General features: G+C 51.5%; 1 protein-coding gene across 1 annotated transcript in view; it reads right to left on the bottom strand.

Annotated features, from left to right (window-relative positions):
* Positions 1-484: 484 nt before the first annotated feature.
* The window catches only part of C8H1orf94 (chromosome 8 C1orf94 homolog), a 37,673-nt gene continuing 16,594 nt past the window's right edge, over positions 485-21,563 (bottom strand). Inside the window, exons 2-7 of the mRNA XM_069477650.1 lie at positions 19,322-20,016; positions 15,833-16,093; positions 14,539-14,714; positions 9,394-9,474; positions 5,660-5,856; positions 485-560 (exon numbers count right to left, since the gene is read on the bottom strand). Of these exons, the coding sequence (XP_069333751.1) occupies positions 485-560; positions 5,660-5,856; positions 9,394-9,474; positions 14,539-14,714; positions 15,833-16,093; positions 19,322-20,016 (1,486 nt within the window). The remainder of the gene's footprint in view (positions 561-5,659; positions 5,857-9,393; positions 9,475-14,538; positions 14,715-15,832; positions 16,094-19,321; positions 20,017-21,563) is intronic.

Here is a 21,563-nt window from a genome sequence, read left to right as displayed (position 1 = left end):
CCCTGGGGACCCGTGTTTAGACAGCAGCACTCCGAGGACTCCAGCCGTGGTTCTCTTTCCATGTCCTAAGTAAACGCTGCGTCCTGTGGGGGACGTGAGCAGCAAAGATTACACAGAACATAGCAAAAATAAACAGGCACACTCCATTTCAAGCAGCTCATACTTTTATCACAAAATACAAACTTTCTACATTTAAGTGTCTTACTTCTATTTTACCAACAACAACAAAAAACAAAAATCACTCGTGTAGCTAAATATAGGTGCATACGTGGATGAGCAAAGCGAGCATGGATACAAGGGAGGTGGTCTGTGCTGTGCGTGTGAGCGCTGGTCGGTTGATGGATCTGGTCTTGCTGTTTTCTGTCTGCCTGGTCAGAACCTTGGCTTTCCAAACTTCATACCAAGCAGCTGCAGAATCCAGAATTCCAGAGCCCTTAGCCTTGACCCAAGGGCTAAGGGAGGAGGAGGGAGAAGTGAAGGAGATTTAAAAATTTATGCCATTCCCACTGGAGGAAAAATAGGGGCTGTTCATCACAGGCCCACCAGACGTCGAGCCAAACCTGCAAGAGAGGGAGGGTGGACGCCATGATGAGATTCCTGATGTTATGGGAGAGATTAGAAAAAATAAGGTATTAATTTTGTGGCTGTCAAAGACTGCGAAGACCTTGACAGGCTTGGAGGCTAAAAGCTTTAGCATCATCAAAAAGCTCTGGCTCTGGGAAAATGAAATATTAAAATGATACAATTGGAGGACAATAAAGAGCTGCTTCTGCCACTTACTTACTTAGATCAGAAAGCCCCTGGGAGCCTGTGAAGATTATTTTTATGGAGACTTTCGCCATGCCCAGGACCTCAGGGAGGGAACCTCTCATGTCTGAGCATCTCACCTGTATGCCCGTGACCACTCTGCCTGCCTTAGAGGACCACGCGTCTTCCTTGGGAAAGTCCACACAACATCAGAGAACCCAGGGGCAGGTCCCAGCATTCGATCTTAGGGTCCGATCAACCCCAGGGCTCATCCTCCCCTTACCAGAGCCAAGCTAAATCAGGCCTTCGACACCGTCTGGGAAGCCCTGACACATCACTGAGTGCCTGGGGCTTTGCTAGACTCTCAGGGAAGGAAGAGCTGAGAAAAGGTGAGCCTCACCCTCTAAGAGCGGAAAGACACCCACCTCTCCTTTTCCTCCCTGGCACACGCTCCTGTTCACACTGGAAAAGAGAGTTCAGAAGCCATCTCCTCTGTGAAGCCTTCCCTGACCTCTCCAGATGGAATCCTTTACCCACACTTCTGGAATCCTATTGCAATTCCTTCACCCATCTGCTAGGACAGTGTGAATGAATGGGAGCCGCGCTCCGCATAATTGCAGCGGAGCAAATGGCTAGCTTTAGTCTAATCCCGGGATTCTCAATCGCTTTGCAGCCGGGCAGATGCATATTACAGAAGAGATTCATGTTCCCAGCACTTTCCCATGAATGGATGAAACAAAAAGAGGGGGGCAGGGGAGGGGAGAAGCAGTGGGACAGACCGCTGCACTGATTTGTAAAGCCTCAGCTGGTGACAGTATCTGTTGCTCACTGTGAGCCACTGTGGACAAGCTAGGCTTTGGGGTATGTTTCATTCCTTTCTCACTAAAACAAGGTCCACGAGAGCACGGACATTACACGCACTAGTCATCATTTTACCCCCAGCTCCCAGCCCAGGACCTGGCATGAGGTAGGTGCTTAATAAGCAACTAATGCCAGCGGTAACCTGACCTCTTTTACTCTCTTTCAAAAATCATATTGAAAGATAAATGATTGAAAGTGATGTTATCATAGAGATACCCTGGGTTCCACTCTGATTTATAAAATAAAGGCCATAACTCATACTTCAGTATTTAACAATTATCAGGAACAAATTACTCATGACACACCTCACATCTGATTGCTACATATGCATTTAGCTCCTCCAGGCTGAGAACTTCTGATTGGATCAACTGCCAAGGGCATGGCCTGGACAGGACATACACTAGAGGGCCAGGAAAGGTGTGATCCACGTGGGCTGGAGTTATCAAGGAAGGCTTCCTGGAGGGGGAGGAGCTTGAGCTGCCTCTTGGGAATGGTGAACATATCCTGGTTTGCCTGGGCCAGCTTCTATGCTGGTGCTTCCAGTGTAATTATGTTTTGTGCTCCTTTTAACTCTCAAATTTATTATTGCTTGGAAAATAAATCATATGGTTATCCCGACTTGGCAGAGGGCAGGGAGGGCTCTCCTCCTCCTTCCCTGAGGACTTGGAAGCCACTCGCTCCTTCTTCCTCTCCCCCGTCACATAGTTTTGTCTCCTTGTCTACTGACCCTTCTTGTTTCCCAGACTAAACTCCGCTGAGGCCCACGTCCCCTCCCCTGGCCAGCGCAGCCCCAGCTCCATCTGGCTGCATCCAGCACCTGGGTAAGCTGCCAACGCCACCGCTGCCTGGCTCAGTGCTCTCTGTGCGCCACCCTGCCAAGCCTGAGCCCTGGTCCTCTTTCCATCACTCTGTGATCCCTCCCTCTCGCCTCCGGGAGGCGCTGTCTTCACCTGGCTCCCTGCACTCCACACTCCCACATTTTCCCTCCCACCTCGAGAGAGGCTCCTTCTTAGAGCCCTGCTTGGTTACTCCAGGTCTTCCCAGCCTCACTACATGCTGGTGCCCCAAGCAAGACGCAGCCCTTGGGCGTCTTCTCTCCTCCATACATGCCGTCCATGGGCATTTCCTCCCACCCCGTCCCACACTTTCAAGTATCATCCTATGCTAATGGCTCCCACATTGAAAACCAGCCCCAACATTTCCCCTGGGCTCCAGACTGCTGCATCCACCTGCCTGTCAGCGGCTCCACTCATCCGCTTAACAAGCATCTCGAATTTCACGTGTCCAAGACTGAACTCGGGATAAACAGATCACCTTGACCTTGGTATTTTGGCACTGCCACTCCTCCAGTTGCTCAGGTCAAAAACCAAGGAATCGTGCTTGACTCTTCCTTTCCTCATTCCACATCCAGCCACCTTCAAGTCCCGTCAATTCTCCCAAAGAAACTAACATCCCAGATCTTTTTGCCCACATCCCCATGGTCACTGCCCTCGTCTGTGCCACCAGCACCCCTTGCTCAGTCAACTGTAGCTCCTGCCATCAGCTCTTACGACACTGGCCAACGTGGTCTGTTTGACACAGAAAACTAGAACTTGTCCTCACCGGTTTAAAAGGCTTCCATTGCTCCTTACCATGCCCGCCGGGCGGGGGCCGTCTGACCCTGGCCACCTCTCGGATTGCAATTCCACCCACTCTTTCCCGCTCATTGTGCTCCAGCCACGTGCTCCCATCTCAGAGCTGCTGCGCTTTCCATTCTCTCTGCCGGGAGTGCTGACCCTCTCATACACGCATGGCTCATCCTCTCATTCCATTTGGATCTTGGCACGAGACGTCCGTTAATCCTCTCTCCCCTTATCCCTAGCACCTGGCCATGTCCACTTGCTTATCTGCTATTGTCTATTTCTCCCCTAGAATGAAAGCTCCTTGAGAGAAGGAACAACTTGTATTCACTCCAGCATCGCCAGTGCCTGCAGCAGCGCCAGGTGCATCGAACATGCTCAATCAATATTGTCCGAGTGAACAGTTCGTCCCCCTTGCATCACTGTTCTGTCTCCCCGGTCCACCCCGTGACTGCACTTTTCCTCAGCACTCTCCTCTCTGCCTCCACTGCCTCCAGCTCACCCCAGGCTGTCTCCCCTTTTCTGACTGCACCTTCCTCAGTCTCCAGCCCACTCCCTCCCCCTGGCCCCTCCTGCAGACCTATGAGACCTTGGGACCACCCTCCCTCCCGGGACAGCCAGTTCTAGCTTCTGTAGCACAGGTCTCTTCCCATGAGCTCAGAGTCACAGCATGGAATTCGGGAAACGTGCCGGCCTGCAGGTGGATCCCTGGTCTCATCTCCAGGGTCCATCACCTCCAGACTGCACCCTCTCTCACCTCCTGTTTCTCTCCCCTCCAGCCCATCAATTCACCCTGATATTTGCAAATCTGCATTGGACTCCCAGGCCTAGCAGCTCAAAGCCTTTCATAATCCAATCCCCACCTCCCTTTTCCAATCCTATTTTCCACCTTTTTCAGGGACAAATCTATTTAATAACACTTCAGCCAGATGCCTTCACTTCCCAGCCTCCAGCCTGCTGTGCATCTCCCGTCTGGGGGCCTTGCTCCTAGTGCCTGGAACGCCTCCTCCCAGGGCTACCGGCTGGAGCCTCCCCCTGCCGGGACTCTCCCTCTGTCCCCAGGGCCACTCGAGTAGTCTTTGCTTTGCCAGGGTGCTAACATTGCTGTGCCCACATGTCGTCTACTCTCAGCTCTCTGAAGGGAGGAAGTGTGTCCTGCTCACCCCGTCTCCCCGCAGGCTAAATTCAAGGGCACCAGGTGAATGAGTGCAGCTCTCCCCAGCCTGTGCTGGGTGGAACACACCATGACACCCTGATACGCTCCACGAGAAAAAGGAAGAAAGGGAGGGAGGCAGGGTGGCAGGAGAGAAAAAAAGAAAGAGATAAAAAGGGTGTGGATTTTACGTTCAAACAACGCTATCGACCACCTTCATGAACATTCTCCACACACCCTAGGAAATTAAATGATCGGAGAATTCCAACAGTTAAGAAATCTGTTTATCTTTGTTTTCACAGCTTTTCCCAAATGGATCTGACTACGGAAGCCACTCTCTAGCATTTATCCCTTTTAACAAGATATTTGGGGAAAATACTGATTGAAAGGACGGGAGTGTAGGGACCCGTGGCTGGCACTGCAGTGAAGGCTCTGTGACGGGGAGGTGGGTGGATGGGAATCGATGTCAGGTTGAGGAGTTTGGCCCTAATCCTATAAACTGAGTTTCTCAAATTGGGGCCGCCAGTCCCCAGGGTGTGCCTGGGAGATTGGGAGTCACAGGGATGACAAGGCGACGCCTGCCGCTTGGAGCACCAACACTGGCCGAAGGTTTGGCGGGTGGGAATGAGTAGCTATTTATTGTTGTTAAAACAAACAGGAATTTAACACTCAACAGCGCGCAAAATTTGAGTGCAATTTTCAGCTCAAATGTGGAGTTTGTGTTGGCTGTTTGCTGCTAAGCCCTCAGACCACCCAGGACATAGAGGCCCTCACCTCCGCAGGTTGGGGTGCTCGGTGGGAAGGCGTGAGCAGCCCTGGTGAGCAGTGGAAGGCCCTTCAGCAGGGCCTGTCCCCAAGTCAATGGGATGTTCGGAGGATTAGCCTGGCAAGGAGCTGGGGGAGCTGGGGGGAGAGTTCTAAGATTTCCTGGCCTTGTCCTGCTACACACCAAGCTCACGGCTAAAGCAAGTGCGTCGTGCTCTACCACCTGCCCCAGTGGAGTGGGGTGTCCTGCTACTTACTGTGCAGTTTCATTTCTGCAACCGGACTGGAAGGATGTAGCCCCACAATTGACCGACAAAAGGGGCCCCAAACCCTGCTCACCTCCCCACCAGGTCCCTCCAGGACCCACACAACCACTGGCCGCAGGTATAGGGCCCATCCCTCCCCACAACCACAGGACACATGTCCCAAGAAAGCACAAGGAGCCCACCTTCCTTGCCTCCCCCTCTAGCAGCTTTCTGGATACTGTCAGACTTCCAGTGGGCTGGGAACTCACCCATAGGCCGGCGGGAAGAGGTACTGTGGCCCGTCCCCTGCCATAGGGGAAGGGTCTCGGGGATTGGCAGACATCTTCGGGGGTGTCCTCTGAGGGTACGGATAGTTGGGCTGGACAAAGGGGATGTAGCTCAGCAGGGGGGTGTAGGAAGAGCGGAAAATCTGCTGTCCAATCTGCTGTGGGTTGTATGGCGTCACCTGCAGGTCAGAGAGCAGACGGGGCAAGGTCACCATTCCTTAGCTCTGAACTTGACCCCAGCTGCCACCTGTGCCCCTCAGTCACTGTGATGTACATAAAGGCAACATGTTGGAACAGAAAAAGCACAGAGCTCAGCTTCTGTAGTGAACCTGGCAACTGATCCTCAGTTTCCTCATCTGTAAAATGGGCAAACACTATATACATTGTGTGGAGAGGGAGTCAGTCGTTATAAGTAAAGACACAGGCACATAATAAATAGCAAATAAATATTGTTTTCATTCTCTTCCCTGTCTCCCCGGCTTCCCCTCTGTCAATAACCATCCCCAAGCCTCTTGTTCATTCTCAAGGATTTTATAGCCACAAAAAAGCTGTTGTGATCAACATGGCTCCGGCTTTTATATCAGGATCTCAACGATTCCAAGTCCAAGACAGCCCTTCCCAGTGGAAATTCCTGCGACGGCAGTGATGTCCTATATCTGCACAGCTCGATGTGGCAGCCACCAGCCTCACGTGGCTAATGAGCACTTGCAATGTGGATAGTGTGAATGAGGAACTGAATTTTGAATTTTACTTAATTGTAATTAATTTAAATTTACATAACCACATATGACTTCCATAGTGGACAGTGTGAGTCTAGGAGGAAGGGCAAAAAAATGGGGCAAAAGCTCAAAATCTAGGGAAATGCAGGAATTCAGTGGGGTTTCTGAGCCCACCAGGAACAAACTCCCACCACGTACTGGGGCTCCCTCTGTCTTGCCCCTGCCAAGGCAGGGACCTCATCTGTCTAGTTTGCTGATCTCTCCCCAGACCTGAGACAGAGCCTGGCACACAGCGGCTGCTCTATGGAAATACACTGAATGAACAAATGCAGGAGAGAGAGAAAGAGGGGAGGGAAGAGGGGAGGAGGGAAGGAGGGAGGGAGGAAAGAAGAGACCACTGAGTGTCTGCTGAACAGCTAAAACTGGGGGGGCGCTCGCCCCGCATCCCACTGCTGACAGCTCCGACTATCGACTATCGGAAAGCCCTTTCTCATAGCGAGCTGACATCTCCCCTCTGGCGTGCTGAGGGGCATTTCAGTCCAACCCGGGGGAGCTTCTGGATTTCCACTTGATAGCAGGAGTCTAGAGTCCAAGTGCTCAGGAGTCGGCCCCCTGCCAGCCCTTCCTCACCTGCATGCCTTTATCTAATAAAAAGCCCACATGGACTAGGACTGACTGAGTGCACGGGGTGCACCACCAGGCCTTTCCCGTGGATTCTCTCATTAAAACTCCATAAAGCCCTGTGAAGTGGGATCGTTATTAGACCCATTTTGGAGATGAGGAATCTGAAGTTCAGAGAAGTCAGGCGACTTGCTAATGTCTGCAGTGCCCGGGTTATGCTCAGAACCCCAGCAGAGTGAGCCAGAGCCTGTCTCCTGGACCAGCATCTCTCTGCCGTGCCCCCTCTGGAAGCCTGAGCCCTCCCTCCTGGGCCTTCAGTGCTTCCCCCAGCAGAGATGGAGGGCCTGGTGATGCCAGACGTGGGCACCAAACCCCAGGACGATGAGCTAAAGGTCAGAGCATGCCAAGAGCCCACAGAGAGGGCCTGGGAAGGCACCTTTCCAGGACAGACCCCTGCGGGTCAGCGTGGCAGAAAATACCCCTGATCTTCACCGTGGGAAGGAACTGAAATGGAAGAGGCAGGTCCTAGAACTCATACAGCCTTGTTCACAAATGTGCCCTGGTTCCATATAACTGATAAAAACCATAAAATACAGCTTTGTATCCTGCTCCGGAACCATCTCCAAATATACTCTTCACTGACAAAAGCAATAGGAGAGTGTGCCCAGAATGCCCCATTTGTATAAAAATGTTCATATAAATAGATATTACTGGAAGGATATGTAAGAAACCAGTAAACAGCGATTGCCTCTAAGCTTTTAAATTTTTTACCATGTTTTCATATTACTTTATTCAAATATATGCACACACACACATGCATATGCATGTAATTATCTAAAAAGATCCTCTTTGGAGCCGGCAGATGCTGTCACTTCAGGGGGTGGAGGTGATGTGGCTGAGGCCTCGCGACCCGGACCGTCGCTCATCCCGACTCCAGCTCAGGATGCAAAGAGCCCCTGCTACTGAAAAAGCAGCCCTTGCCTGGGTGACAAAGTAGCCCATACCCACGGCCCTTTCCTACCCTCTGGAACGTTCTAACATCTTTCAGGTCAGAGATGCAGTAGTTTGCAGGGAAAGGGCGGGGCTCCCTGGGGAGACAGGACTGGCAGCGGGGTCGTGAGCCGGAGCGTGGGGTGCCTGTCTGCCTGTGGAGGGTGCAAGGCCAGTCTGGTGGTGTGGCACATTGGTCTTTGGTGCCCTCTATGCCCCCATTCTAAGTTCCTTTCCTCACACCCCATCCTCGCTCCAAGACTCAGTGTCTGTCAACTGTTTCTGCATCTCCTGCAGCTTGGTGGCACATGTATAACTGTATCTGTGTTTGTTTGCCTGTGTGTGTGAGTGTGTGTGTGTGTGTGTGTATTTCTGTATTTTGATACTGTAGTTTTGTGTGTCTGTGTACAAGATCTGGTAAAGCATGGTGATTGGAGCCCCAGACTGCCCAAGGTCAAACCCCAATTCTGCCTTTCTGCCATTGTCCCGCAGACATTTATCCCACCATGGAAATAGTGTTGCCAGATTTAGCAAATAAAAACACAGGACACCCGGTTCAATTCAAATTTCGAAATCTAAGTTTTTTAGTGCAAGAATATCCCATGTGGTATTTGGGCCATACTTATACCAAAAAATGTTTTCCTTGTTTATCTGAAATTCAAATTTAACTGGGCGTCCTGTATTTCACTGGCAACCCTAGATGGGAAGACTATGACCCCCCAGCCCCACTGATGCTGCGCAAAGCCGTGTGATTTGCTTTGGTCAACGGGAGGTGGGTAGAAGTTGCTCATGGCGGACCAGTTCTGAGCTGAGGCTGTCAGAGGCTTTGTGTATTTCCGTTTGCCCTCTGGTGCCCCTGCCACCCACCGTGGGAAGAAGGGAAGTCTACTGCATCTTCCCACAGACCCAGAATGAGAGACACGCGGAACACCCCTGAACCTGACCCACAGCCCGACTCAGCCGACCTCTAGGCCCAAGAGGGGAAAAATAAACATTCAATGTCCCTGAGGCTATTTGCTGCCACTTGTATGTTAACTTTATAACCCTGGTCAAGTTACTTAATCTCCCTGTACTTAGTTTCCCTATTTATAACCTACCTGCCAGGGAGGTTGCAAAGACTAAATTAGCGCAGTCAAAGCCTGTAGCCAAGGACCTGGCACATAGGAAGGGCTCTGTTAAGTGCCAGCTCTTAACACGTAGGGACAGTGGTTTGTGTTTTCTTTGAGTGGACTGGGATGCGTGTCTGCACTCTGGAGCCAATGGTAGACCAGAAAGTATGGGGGGGGCGGTGATCAGCTGGACAAAGACCAGGGAGCAGATGCTCCCTCTGATGCTCCCAAAGGCCTTCACGGAGCTGGGACAGAGGAGGGGAGGTCGTCTACTCACCTGTCGGGAGTAGCACCCCATCGGGGGGTGCACAGGCTGCTGATAGGGCATCCTTGCTGCTGCCCGCGGCGGGTACACGCCCTGGGGAGAAAGGGAGAGGCTCAGTGCGGCCAGGCAAAGGGCTCCCCTCAGAGAGCAGCGGGCACTCAGCTCAGCCTCCGGCTGCACGCCCGGACCTCCAGACAGGGCTGAGTCCGTCCCTCACACTGCTGGCCAGACCCACGGCTGCCTGAGGCCGCTGGAATCAGACAGGACAGGCATAGTCAGGCCACTCGGGAAGCCTCGTTAGCAGGCGTCACAGCCTGCTGGAGTGTGTAAGATAGGAGCTTCAGGAGTCTGGCTGCCTCTTGAATCCCAGGTCCGCACCTCAGTGGCTCTGTGACTTTGGGCAAGTCTCTTCACCTCTCTGAGTTTCTTTGTTCTTGTCTATAAAACGATGTGTGTTCAGGCCTGCAAAGCCTGTGAAGGTGGCCACGTTATCTTTGTTGCTGTCTACAGACCTTTTCTAAATGCCTGTCCCCAAACACCATTCCTGCCCTAAGACACAGGTAGGTGCCCATGTACACCTGCATGTGTATGTGTGCGGGTTTGCATCCATGTTTAAGTACATGTGCATGGGTGTTAGCATCTGTGCCTATGTAGCTGTGTGTTTCTACATACAAATATGAGACTGTTTCTACATAAAAATATGAGACAGGTGTGTTAGTTCAGGTTTCTGCTGCTGTGTGTCTATACAGCCATGCACACGCCTGTGTCTGTAGCTTACGGTGAGGGCTAGTGTGAGGACAAATGAGTTAATGTGTCTAAAGACCTTAGAATAGTGCCCATGGTGTGTTTATTGTCTCCTACTGCTACTTCCCTTGTGATGTCCAGCCCAGCCAGGTGGGAAATGGACATTTCATTTACAATTCTGTCTGGGGTGGCCTTGGGGTGTCCGTGTGTCCACACACACACACACACACACACACACACAGAACTGCTGCTGTGGAAGGGGTCATGGGCTGACCCCTCCAGTCTCAGACTCTGCCTCTACCTGCCAATGCAGAGTCACCCCTTAGGATGTGGCACCACTCAGCCCAGGACATCTTCTCAGAGGATTCTACACCCGAGATGCTGCCTTCATTCTCGGCTCAGCTTGTGCCAGTGATCAACGTGTTGATGGCTGACACTGTACCCTTGAAGATTTCCTCACGGCCTAGGGAATCCCTGAGATGGAGTCTCCGGGGAAGTCTCCCAGCTCTCCGGGTCCCCAGGAGCCCCTCCTTGCTCTCTGCCCCCGTGCACAGGACACCCCCACTTCCACCAACCCTTCACCTGGAACCAGCTCACCTGCTCCCTCGACTCCAAGCCCTGCAGCCAGGATGACCTCTCTCTGTTATGGGTCCCTACAACCCCAGCCTTGGCTTGAACCTGGATGGGGAAGTCAGACTGACGGGGTTGCCTTGGCTGCTCCCAGCCCTCAGTGACTCCAAAGCCACTGGGCAGGTTGCTAAGTGTCCCTCTTCTGTCTCACACCCGCTCAACCCCATTAGCACTCTGCCTTCCACAGGCGACTTGCCCAGGCCAAAGAGCTGTGGGCTCCACCACCCCCACATCTGCCTGTGCTGGGCTGCCCGAGGGTCTGTGGGAGACAAACAGCTGCCCAGCCCTGCTCGGTCCTGGGGTGGATTTTCAGGAGATGGTGCCACATTCATTAGTACAAGCAACACTGCATGACTTTAAGGGCATTTCTAGTTGTTAGAATTGCAATTTTGTAAAACACAAGCAAGGGTAAATGAGCATTCACTCTCTGCTGGAGGCCACAGCCTCCTCCCATACACCCTCCCTCCCTAATTGGGAGCAGAGTCCCTTTATGCCAAGCAGCCCAGGGGCCTCTGAAGCTTCTCAGGGTTGGGGATGTTGTCTTCCACGTCTCTGAGTCCTTCCACCCAGATCTCTGAGTAAATTGAATTTGGAACCTCATCTTTATTCCTCGTGCTAAGCAGGGAAGAGACCAGGAGAGACTGTTCCCCGTTTCTCCTCTCTGTCCCCTCAAGGTCTGCGGAGCTCCCTGACCCCATTTCCTTGGAAGATCGGGGCTGAATAATAATAAAGACCAACATTTCTATCACAGTTTAAATTTTACAGAGTTCTTTCCTGTCCCTGGACTCAATTAATCCTCACAACTGAATCAGCACATGCTGCTGTAATTACTACAAACCCATTTCGCCAACGAGGAAGCCAGGCTCAGAGCAGTTAACTAACTTGCCCAAGGCCCAGCTTGGAAGCAGCAGAACCTTTAAACCCAAGTCTACTGATTTCAACACCTGCCTTCTTTCTATGATCTCAGGTCCCGTGGTCAGCTGTCTTGAAGCTGGGCAGCACTATGAGACTATGGGAAACTGGGACAAGGTAAATTACGTTGTCCTTCCTTACCACCTGGAGGGCCAACGCCATCTACAGGCAACTGTAGCTGGGCCCGTTCTGGACCTAAATTGCCTCGTAGAACCCAGAGGGCCCTACCAGCCAGGGTCCTTCCACTGCTTCTGCCTGGAAGCCCGGGAACCTAGTCAGCCCCCAATGTAAACATCACGGAGGACCTTCATGCTCAGGAAATGGGTCCAAAACTCACTCACTCCCAAAAGTCGAGTCAGAAGAAATTAACACAGCAAAGAGATGCTATCCCTACTTAATAAAGCAAACCACTGCAAATTAGCTTTACATGGTGAGCTCTGTGAGTGCATTTTAGAGTGAATCAGTTTACACTAAATAAAATTAGGCAATTGTTTCTCTTTCAGAGTTGGAAGTACATACAGCTGGTCTCTGATTTATGCCTGAACTTGCATTAGACTCCAAGCTTCTTTCTTAGTTATCTTTCTTGGGGGGGGATGGGAGGGATGAGGGGGTTTACCATGTTGCCCAGGTTGGATGCAAATTCCTGGGCTCAAGCAATCCTCCTGCTCAGCCTCCCAGTAGCTGGGACCACAGGCACACGCCACCACCCCCCACATTAGTCATCTTTGAATCCCCTTGCCTAGCACAATGGTCGGCCTATAGTAAGTGTGGAGCAGAGGTTTCTTAAATTACTTAAATGAATGGTAAATAGAGAGATAGAAATGAGTAAATCCGTGAGTGGGTGAATAAATGTAAATAAGCAACAGTAAATAAGCAAAGAACAGTAAATAAGCAAACACAAAAATGGAAAGGTAGAAACACAGCGGCGAAGGAGTTGGTGAATCAACAAATCAGACCTTTCTCCCCAGACTACTGTGCATGGATAACAACAGCACTACTATAAAACTAATATGCTCTAATGTCCCCCTTAGATCACCCAGGGACAGAAGGTGTGAGAAAGCGTGGGAAAGGGCTGGGTACTTGTTTTCTTTAGCAAACAACCAAAAGACCTGAAAACTAAACTAAATTCAGGAGCTAAGACTGGTGGACCAGCTCAGAGAGTCTTTATACGGATTAGAGAGGAGCCCTCTGCATGATGGGTGCAACGCACACTGTCTGGGGAACGGACATGCCTAGAGCTTTGACTTGGGGGGACGGGCGGTACATGGGCAGCGTATGTGACCTGAAATTCTGTATCCCCCATAATAATAAGATGAAATTAAAAAAAAAAAAAAAAAAAAAGAACCTATGCCCTACACCTTGCTGCTCTGCTGGAAAGGACGGATGTTCTTAGGGCCCCAAGGGGTGGAGAGAGGGGAAGGGACAGAGGGGCGCGACAAGCCGAGTGTCGGAAGTTATTTCCTCCTCTACTTTCTCAGTCCAGCCTCTGCCAGACGAGGCTGGGGCAGCAGATTGCCAGGACCTTGGACATGCAAGTTTGAGCTCCTGCCTTTCCCTGCACAACCTCGCACCATTCTGGAGAGCAGCCAGCAAGGGGAACAGAAGACAGAGAAATCTTGGACTCTGAACATCTTTTCGGAAAAAAAAAAAAACCTGAGCACTACCTAAAGGGATTGTTAAAGTTATTGGATTGGACTAAGGTTTAAACCAGAGTGGACATTTATTTAATTTTTTCCTCCTTCTACCCAGTGGGCAGTAGGTCTTAAGGGATATTAAGTTAAATCGACAAAATAAAGAAACTGCATTTTCCCTGCATAAGTAAGTTCTGTGAGTAAAATTTCCAGCCCTGCTACAAGTGCTTCACTGTCCCTTTGTGTCTGGCCACTAATTCCCTTTTAGCTACGAGCCCAAGACCAAGAATGCGTGCCAAGCCTTCGGCGGGCACGAGCTCAGACTGCTTGGATGTGGCCGTATACAGTCATCCCTTGGCGTCCTCAAAGGATTGGTTCCAGGCCCCCAGCCCCATCCTGTGGATCTGTGGATACCAAAATCCACAGATGCTCAAGTCCCTGATTTAAAATAGCGTAGTATTTGCATACAACCCACGCACATCCTCCCTCCTGTACACGTTACATCATCTCTAGATTACTTGTAATACCTAGTACAATGTAAATGCCATGTAAACAGTTGTTACACTGTATTGTTTTCATATCTGTATAATTTTTTATTGTTCCATTGTTATTTTTAATTTTTAAAAAAATATTTTTGATCCAAGGTTGGTTAAATTCACAGATGCAGAATCGCGGATAGGCAGGGACGACTAATTTGTCATCCAAATCAGGACATTTGAGAGTGAAAGGCAATGCCATTAATAGTTATTATGGGACAAAAGACCTAAACTGGGACTGTCCCAAGTAATCTAGGATGTATGTCATCCAACTTTAAAGGAAGTCACAGGAAGGAGGTGGGAAACAAGGTCTGTGCCATCATCCTATCCTGGGTGCCCAAGGACTTAACCAACCAAGACTAGCAATGTGCCTCTGGAATAAACAGCACAGAGTGAACTGGAATTCAGACAATGGAAAGTTAGAACCATATATGCATATGTGTGTGTGTGTGTGTGTGTGTGTGTGTGCGCGCGCGCGCATGTACCAAGTGGTAGGTCTGATATGGCCACCATGAAAAAAACAACTGACAAGCTACCATGTTGACAGTGCCCACCTGCAGTCCCCGTGAAGCCTCTAGAGTACAGGGCAGGCATTCAAGGGAGTCTGAAGGCTCTTTGTTAAACAGACCCTCTGCAAGCCACACCTCATCCACGGCCACAACCCCCATGGACGGTCACGGGAGAGCCAGGGCCCACTCGCTCACCTGATACTGGGGGAAGTTGGAGTGATTTGGGAACACCGGCGGAGGTGGATAGTTCAGGTTGAACCAGAGTGGCTGGTTCAGGGTTGCTGAGGTCAAGGCTGTGGCAAAGCGTGGGGTGCAAACGTTCCCTGTGTACTTGAGGTTATTCTTGTCGGCAGCAGTCACAGGTGGGTTAACTGTAAGTCACAGGACAGGTGAAGTGGCTCAGTGATTGAGGCAGGGAGAGGCCAGAAGCCTTTAGCACCACAATCGTCCCAGGGGTTCATGTTCTCCCAGGTCAGGTCTTTTAACCTCCGGCGGTGGCAGCCGGGACGGAGGTTGGGGGGGGCGGGGGGGGGGGAGGGGGCGGTGTTCCTCAAAGTTCTGGCGAATTTTCAACTATAGGAAAACACAAGTTTACACCTTGCCAATTTGGGAGGGATAAAAATTCCCACATGGTCTGCCTTGGAGCTTCTCTTTCCATCATTCACTAGCAAAGGAGGTAGTTTAGCAGGGGAATATAATAAACCAGAGTGCTAGGGCTGCATTTCACCCAGTTACAAACCAAAATTCTTTCAAGTGCTTTAGAAAAACCCAGCTTTATATGAACGATTGTTATGCCATTGGAGTTCATTCTTATCAAATTATTCCAGCAGCCCCTCCCTAAGGACATATACTTGGCAACACTGAGAACCTTGCACAGGTTGTTGTATCAATATGGGAATAATTATTTAATATTTCATAACATTAAATAATTCAACGTGGAGTGACTCAAGATTAGTCTAAGTGAATGAGATTAGACTGAGTTGTTTCAGGATATGAATTCCAGATAATTCCCTTCTCTAAGACATCCTGTTGACTTAGAGAATCAGAAATGAGTCCTCAGTTTCCCCCTTATTGGCATCTGTTTTTAGGAAAGGAGGTTTGACTAAAATAGTTGCAGGGGAGCAAGGGAGAGAAAGCAGACGTAAATAATCTTAATGTAGGAATAGTCTAAAGCATAGATTTTTTTTTTTTTTTTGGCTTGGGCAATTTGAGAGGATATGATTTATGCTGGGTCAGGGCTATATTCAAAATTGATCACTAATAATACCCATGTGATTTCTGAAAGATAACTACATTTCTCTAGTAATTGTATTCCCAGTAAGGGATATAGGGAGAAAGTCACTTTCCCTATTTCATGGGTTTAAAAACGGATACCCAGAGAAAGGCAGTGACTTGCCCATGGATAAGACAGCCAGAGCCGCCCCTGGGGCCCAGGAGGGTTTCTGGAATCCCTTCCTCTGCCGTCCCTCCCTGGGCAGGGTCAGCTTACATTTCAGCTCCAGCCCATCCACTTCCGCTTTGCTGCGAGGCTTCGGCTGTCCGCTTGCATTCTTCGTGGCCCCAAAGAACTCATAGAGCATGTTCTTCTCAGCCGGCCATGCTGGCTTCTTGGTCGGCAGGGTCACGGACGTGGTGCCCACTGGGCCACTGCAACCCTCCTCCCCACAGGTGTCCTTCCGGCTCTGGGACCACTGGCTGAGAAAGAGGCTCTCTCGACCCTTGGCCAGCTCCTTGGTGCCAGGATTCCGTTCTACAGCACGAAGGAAACTGAGTCAATGCCTCTGGAAAGCCAAGTGCTAGATACCAGGAGTATCTGGTTGTGGACTAAATGATGAGTCCTCCATAGCACACACCTGGGGCTCAGGCCACTCTGGGGGACTCTCTCTTTGCCAGATACAGCCCTAGTCTCTCCCCGAAGCCTTGCCTGACTGCTGCCCAATCTGATCTGCCCAGCTCATGCATCCATCTATTCATCCATCCGTCCATCCCCCCGTCCATCTATCTGTCCATCTCTTTGACTTCTTTCTTCCCTTCCATCCATCTTTCCTTCCACCCATTCAACCATTCATTCTCCCCTCTACCCTTCCTTCCTTCCAACCATCCACAGTGCCAGGCTGGGGATACAAGGATGACTTGGGCATGGTTCTTGCCTTCAGTGAGCACATGGCTCCTACAAGACACACGGTCCACGCACTGTGGTCCCTCATCAGGGACTCTACTTCTGTTTCGTTGCTCACAGGTGATTCAGCTCACTTGCCTGTGCCAGGCCCTGACCTGAGTGCTGGGGACACAGGTGTGAGTCAGCGCCAGACTCTGCCCTGCAGGAGCTCACAACAAAGAAGAGAGAGACGTGCCCAGAAATAGCTCCAGGACAAGGCAGATGGGCACCAAGTGGTGACAGAGGGACAAAATGGAAGAAGAAGGTGGCTGAGACCACTTCTGTCTGAGAGGGTCCTTCCTTCCCAGAAGGAAGTAGGGTCTCAGCAAGCCCTTACATCTGGAGTGTAGGGGAAGAAGGCTCAACAAGCCTGGATGTCTGTGGGCAAAGGCCTGGAAGCATCAAAGGGACCCTGGACATGGCTGGAGTGTGGAGCAGGGATGGGACTGGCACCAGACTCAGGTCTCTCTCCAAAGACACTGAGCATTCGTTCCCCCAATGCAAGGACACTGTCTGGACCATCACGGGGTTCTCCACAGCAGTGGTCTGCACCCACATTTGTTTTTCAGCAATGGAACTTTCTTCAAACAAAACTAAGTATGAAGAGGATGTTATATATAGTTGTTTGGTTTCGTTATTTGTTTGTTTTTTGTTTTTAAGACAGGGTCTCATTCTATGGCCCAGGCTAGAGTGCAGCGGTATTATAATAGCTCACTGCAGCCTCAGACTCCTGGGCCCTAGTGGTCTTCCTACCTCAGCCTCCCAACAGGCATGTACCACCACATCCAGCTAATTTTTATTTTTATTTTTTATAGAGACAGGATCTCACTACATTGCCTAGGCTGGTCTTGATCTCCTGGCCTCAAGCAATCCTCCCACCTCAGCCTCCCAAAGAGATTGGATTACAGGTGTGAGCCACCACTTTTGACCTAGCTGTTTGGTGTTTTTTTTTTTTTTTTTTTTTTTTTTTTTTTTTTTGAGGCATTGCTCTCTGGTTGAAGCAGGGAAGAGAGCCTTGCCCTCCCAGCCCCAGTCGCTCCTGCCTTAGCCTGGAGGTCTTTGAAGGTCTCCATGGGAAATGTGGCCACCTGTCTGATGTCTGTGCACTGCACTGGACACAGGGCAGGCACCTGGGATCTCTCTGGTAGCAGCCCAATTGGAGGAGCTGGGCCTTTGTGTTACCTGTTGCGAGTGGACCTGTTCCCACTAGCGCTTGGCAACCCCAGCCCAGTGGCTTGGGAGCTGAATCTGCATGGGACTGGCCCTGCCCCGGTAGTGCTGTCCCAGCATAAGAAAGACTTGCTCTAGCCTGAGCCAATTTAGGAGAAAATGATATTTTTAGTCCATCATATCCATAGAGTCTCTTCCAAGAGTTTCTCCAGTTGCCGAGTTTAGCCCCCAGCCAATGTGCTGAAATAACAGTGCCCACTAATAGTAGCCCTTTCCCCAGTGACCTGTGCACCTCCAGCCTCTCGCTCACACCTATATTTGCCTTAAACATCTACAAAGCTCCCTCTTTGTGCAGGCACACAGACACACACATTCCTTCCTGTCATTCCTGACTCACTCACATGTACACAGGTATGCACAGGACGGACACATGCACATACTCAGATGTACCACTCCTAGCAAATACACTCACATCTGCAAAGCTCCCTTCAGCACACCTTTGCCCCCACATCTGTACACACGGACACACACCAACCATGGGGAGCGTGGGTGGGACAGGACCACCTCCAAACCAGCAGCCTGACCAACAGGGGGGCATCCGTGTGTCCCTCTTGGAGAAGGGTGAAAGGAAGGTCCCCTCAACCTCTCACACCTGCATCCCCTTGTCCCAAAGTCCCTCTGGCTCCTAGAGTCCTTCTCAACACCCAGAGTCAAGCTTGCTGTCCACACCTCTGATCCCTGGGCCTTCCCACAATGCTCCAGGACACAGAACGTTCCCTAGGGCAACCTTGTTCCTATTTTCTCAGGAAAATGGACTTGGGCCCTGCCCATACAGGCATCTCTAGTTCTCTATCCCTGCTCATGGCCCGGTGGTCATTTTTCTTTTGGCTGACACGACTGTGATCTACTCTCCTCGTGACTGCTGACTGTAGGCAAATGCCACTGCCATCAGTCTGTCTGCTTGGACCCCACTGGGTCTGAGTGGCTAGATCAGAACAAAAGGCAGGATCCTGGAGTTAAGGTGGAAGAAACTTGGGAGGTGGCTGAATTTCCTGGGAAGAGTGAGGATTCCTCAATTAAGGAACAGGAATGCCCTTTTCTAAGTCCCTGGAGCCCCAGGGCACAAATCCCAGGGCCAGCACTCTGAACTCGTCCTGGATAATTTGCGCATCCACCCCCTGCCCCAGAGAGAGGACCAGCCCTCATGGCCAGAACAGGTGCCTCCATTAGACACAAATGACCCTAGCTGCCAATCAAACTTCTCTTCTGTCTGGCTTAGAGTCCCTGTGCTGCAGTGTCACCCTGGATCCAGCTGGAGTAAACACTTTTTTCAATGTACTCTGAATACCTGGCAGATTCAAAAATTGAGCCAGTTACTGCATGGTTCCTGCCTCTCTCTCTCCAAGCATGTTGGGATCAGGGGCTCTGGGTTTGCTTACCCAAGCTGTGCCCTGCACAGGGGCATCCGGCAAAGGAGGCCTGTGGGGGCTGAGAACAGCCTGCACCTGGGGGGCTGTGCCCACCAGAGAGGCTGCTTTGTCCTGCTTTGCACAAAGATGCTTTATGTGCTTGCTGCGGCCCTGATTGGCTTCCCGGGTAGGACCTCCTCTGGGCAGGCCAGCTCTCCAGCCCTGTTCCAGCCCCACTCACCCATCACGTTGTGCCCCTCCATGGCGGGGTCAGCCTCAGGCTTGGAGCAGATCTTGGCAAACACTGGGAGCTGTCTCTTCTGAGCAGAGAGCTCAGGGAGCTTGTCAGGGGCCGCAGGAGGTGGCAGGGGTGGTGGCAGTAGGAAGGAGCCCAGCCCCGTGGGTTCCCTGGGCCCAGGGCCACTGAATATGCTATTCTGCAGGAAGTCCTTGATGGCTTTTGTCTCCTGCAGCACCATCTTGTTGTCAGGAGCCTTAGATGCTTCCGTAGACTTCAGCGGGAACTGGGCCAGGAGCTTGCTGATCTCCAAGTTGGAGGCACCCAGGCTGTGGCCCCTGTCCTCTGTCCCCTTGGCCCTCTTGACTTTGGCAGCACGCAGGATCCCTGTGACTGTAGACACGGCAGAATCGCAGTCCTGCCGGCTGCCGATAACAGGCATGGCCACCTGGAGCTTGTCCAGGAGCTTGTCACCAGCACTGAAGGAGGCTCTGGGGCGCTCACTACTGCCTGTCACCAGGGGAGGTGCCAGAATGCAGGGACCCAAGTTTTTGGTCCCTTCGGGGGAATGGCCAATAGGCACCTCCAGCTCCCCTGAGCTCTCTTTGACCAGGATGAGGTGCTCTTTGGTGAGGCTCAGGAATTCCTGCTCTACCAGCAGGGAGATCTCATCTTTGCCACTGTGGAGCTCCAGAGCCCTGCAAACAGGTTGGAGAGACAGACGGTGTTAGCGCCAGCAGGACACAGGCCCCAAGGAAAGGAGATGGGTACACGACATGACAAAAACACATTTCCAGGCAAAGGAATGCATTGCTTTCTCAAGAGAGAAGATGGACGCACAGTGGACTCCCAAGAGAGCTCTACACCACACCGGTGGGTGCAGTACCTGGAGCACGGTTCTGGGGACCGGAATACCTGGGAATACCCGAGTCCTCTTCCAACAATCTTGCTTAGTAAGCTGGGGCAAGTCACTGCCTCACTGAGCCTTAATTTTAGTCCATCCCTCCCATTCATCATGCTCAGGACCTGACGCAATAACAGACCAGAGAGGTAGCTCAATGGGAAATTCTGCCCCGCAGCAAAGGGGTCCAGAGTGAGTCAATAGCTTTAAGCACAGAATCCACAGCGCTGGGGCTGAGCTCTGGGAAGCCCCCAGGAGCCCAGTGCAGCCTTCATCCCCTCATTGCATAATGATGGAGTGAACAGCCCAAGCTCATAACCTGATTCGGTCACTTCCCCTCTGTGTGACCCTGGGCAAGTTGCTCAGTGTCTCCATACCTTGATCTCCTCATCTGATTAAGAGGAGCATCACCAGGTGCAAAGCACTTCGAACGGCATCTGGCAGAGGGTAAGGGCTATTCAAGGGTCAGTTATCATGTCTCCAGGACACACATAGACCTGGTTGTGTCCCTGGACCCTGGATTCCGCACTGTGGCCCCAGGGATACCCACGTCCACCCTGGCTGGCGTGGCCTCTAACCAGATGACGGCTGCTGAACTGGGCTTAACTTTGTGAGTTGGTCCCTGCACTGACCCACAAGGGTTCCCCCATACCTGAACTCTGGCCTCTACCTGCCTCAGACCCTGGTTCCGCAGCTGGATCTTTCCTGGCTGGCACCTGGCGGTTGCCTGGACTCTTGGTCCTGGATACCAGCTCTCTCCAGGTGTGGGAGGGGGTGGCCCCACCTGCCCGGCAGCATCCTTACCAAGGGGCACCTTCCTCCCTGTTGCTCCCAGGAGGACCAAGGCCATGACCTCAGAACCATCTGCAACCCCTACTCAGTGGGCTCCTGCGAGGAGGGACGGATGAGGTGGCCTGCACTGAGCATTCTGGAAACCGCTCAGCACTCTACCTCAAGGAGCACAGCAGGAGAAGATGAAAAGGCAGAGGGAGAAATAAGAGTAGAGCTCAGTGGCTGCGACTCAGGCTTTGTAGTGGGGGAGGCTCCAATGTTCCAGCTCTGACCACCCACTCAGGGGGCGCAATGAGTCCTGAGAACAGCAACCACGGAGCGCTTCCAGCAGGGACCAAGCCTTCCTGGTGATGCTCTTTGTGTACGAGCACACACACACAAACACACACACACACACGTGCACATGGACATACATACACACGTGTGCATATACACGTGAACAGAAATAGGCAGGCACACAACTCACGTGCCACCATGCACAGAACCGGGAGTGGCCGCTGCATTTGACAATCAGTCACAACAGGCACAGGCTCCAGTCCTCCAGGCTTCCTG

Source organism: Eulemur rufifrons, chromosome 8 (genome assembly GCF_041146395.1).
Source record: "Eulemur rufifrons isolate Redbay chromosome 8, OSU_ERuf_1, whole genome shotgun sequence".
NCBI classification, from domain to species: Eukaryota; Metazoa; Chordata; class Mammalia; order Primates; family Lemuridae; genus Eulemur; species Eulemur rufifrons.
The sequence above is the reverse complement of the archived record's forward strand: the minus strand, read 5'-3'. Positions and strand labels throughout refer to the sequence as shown.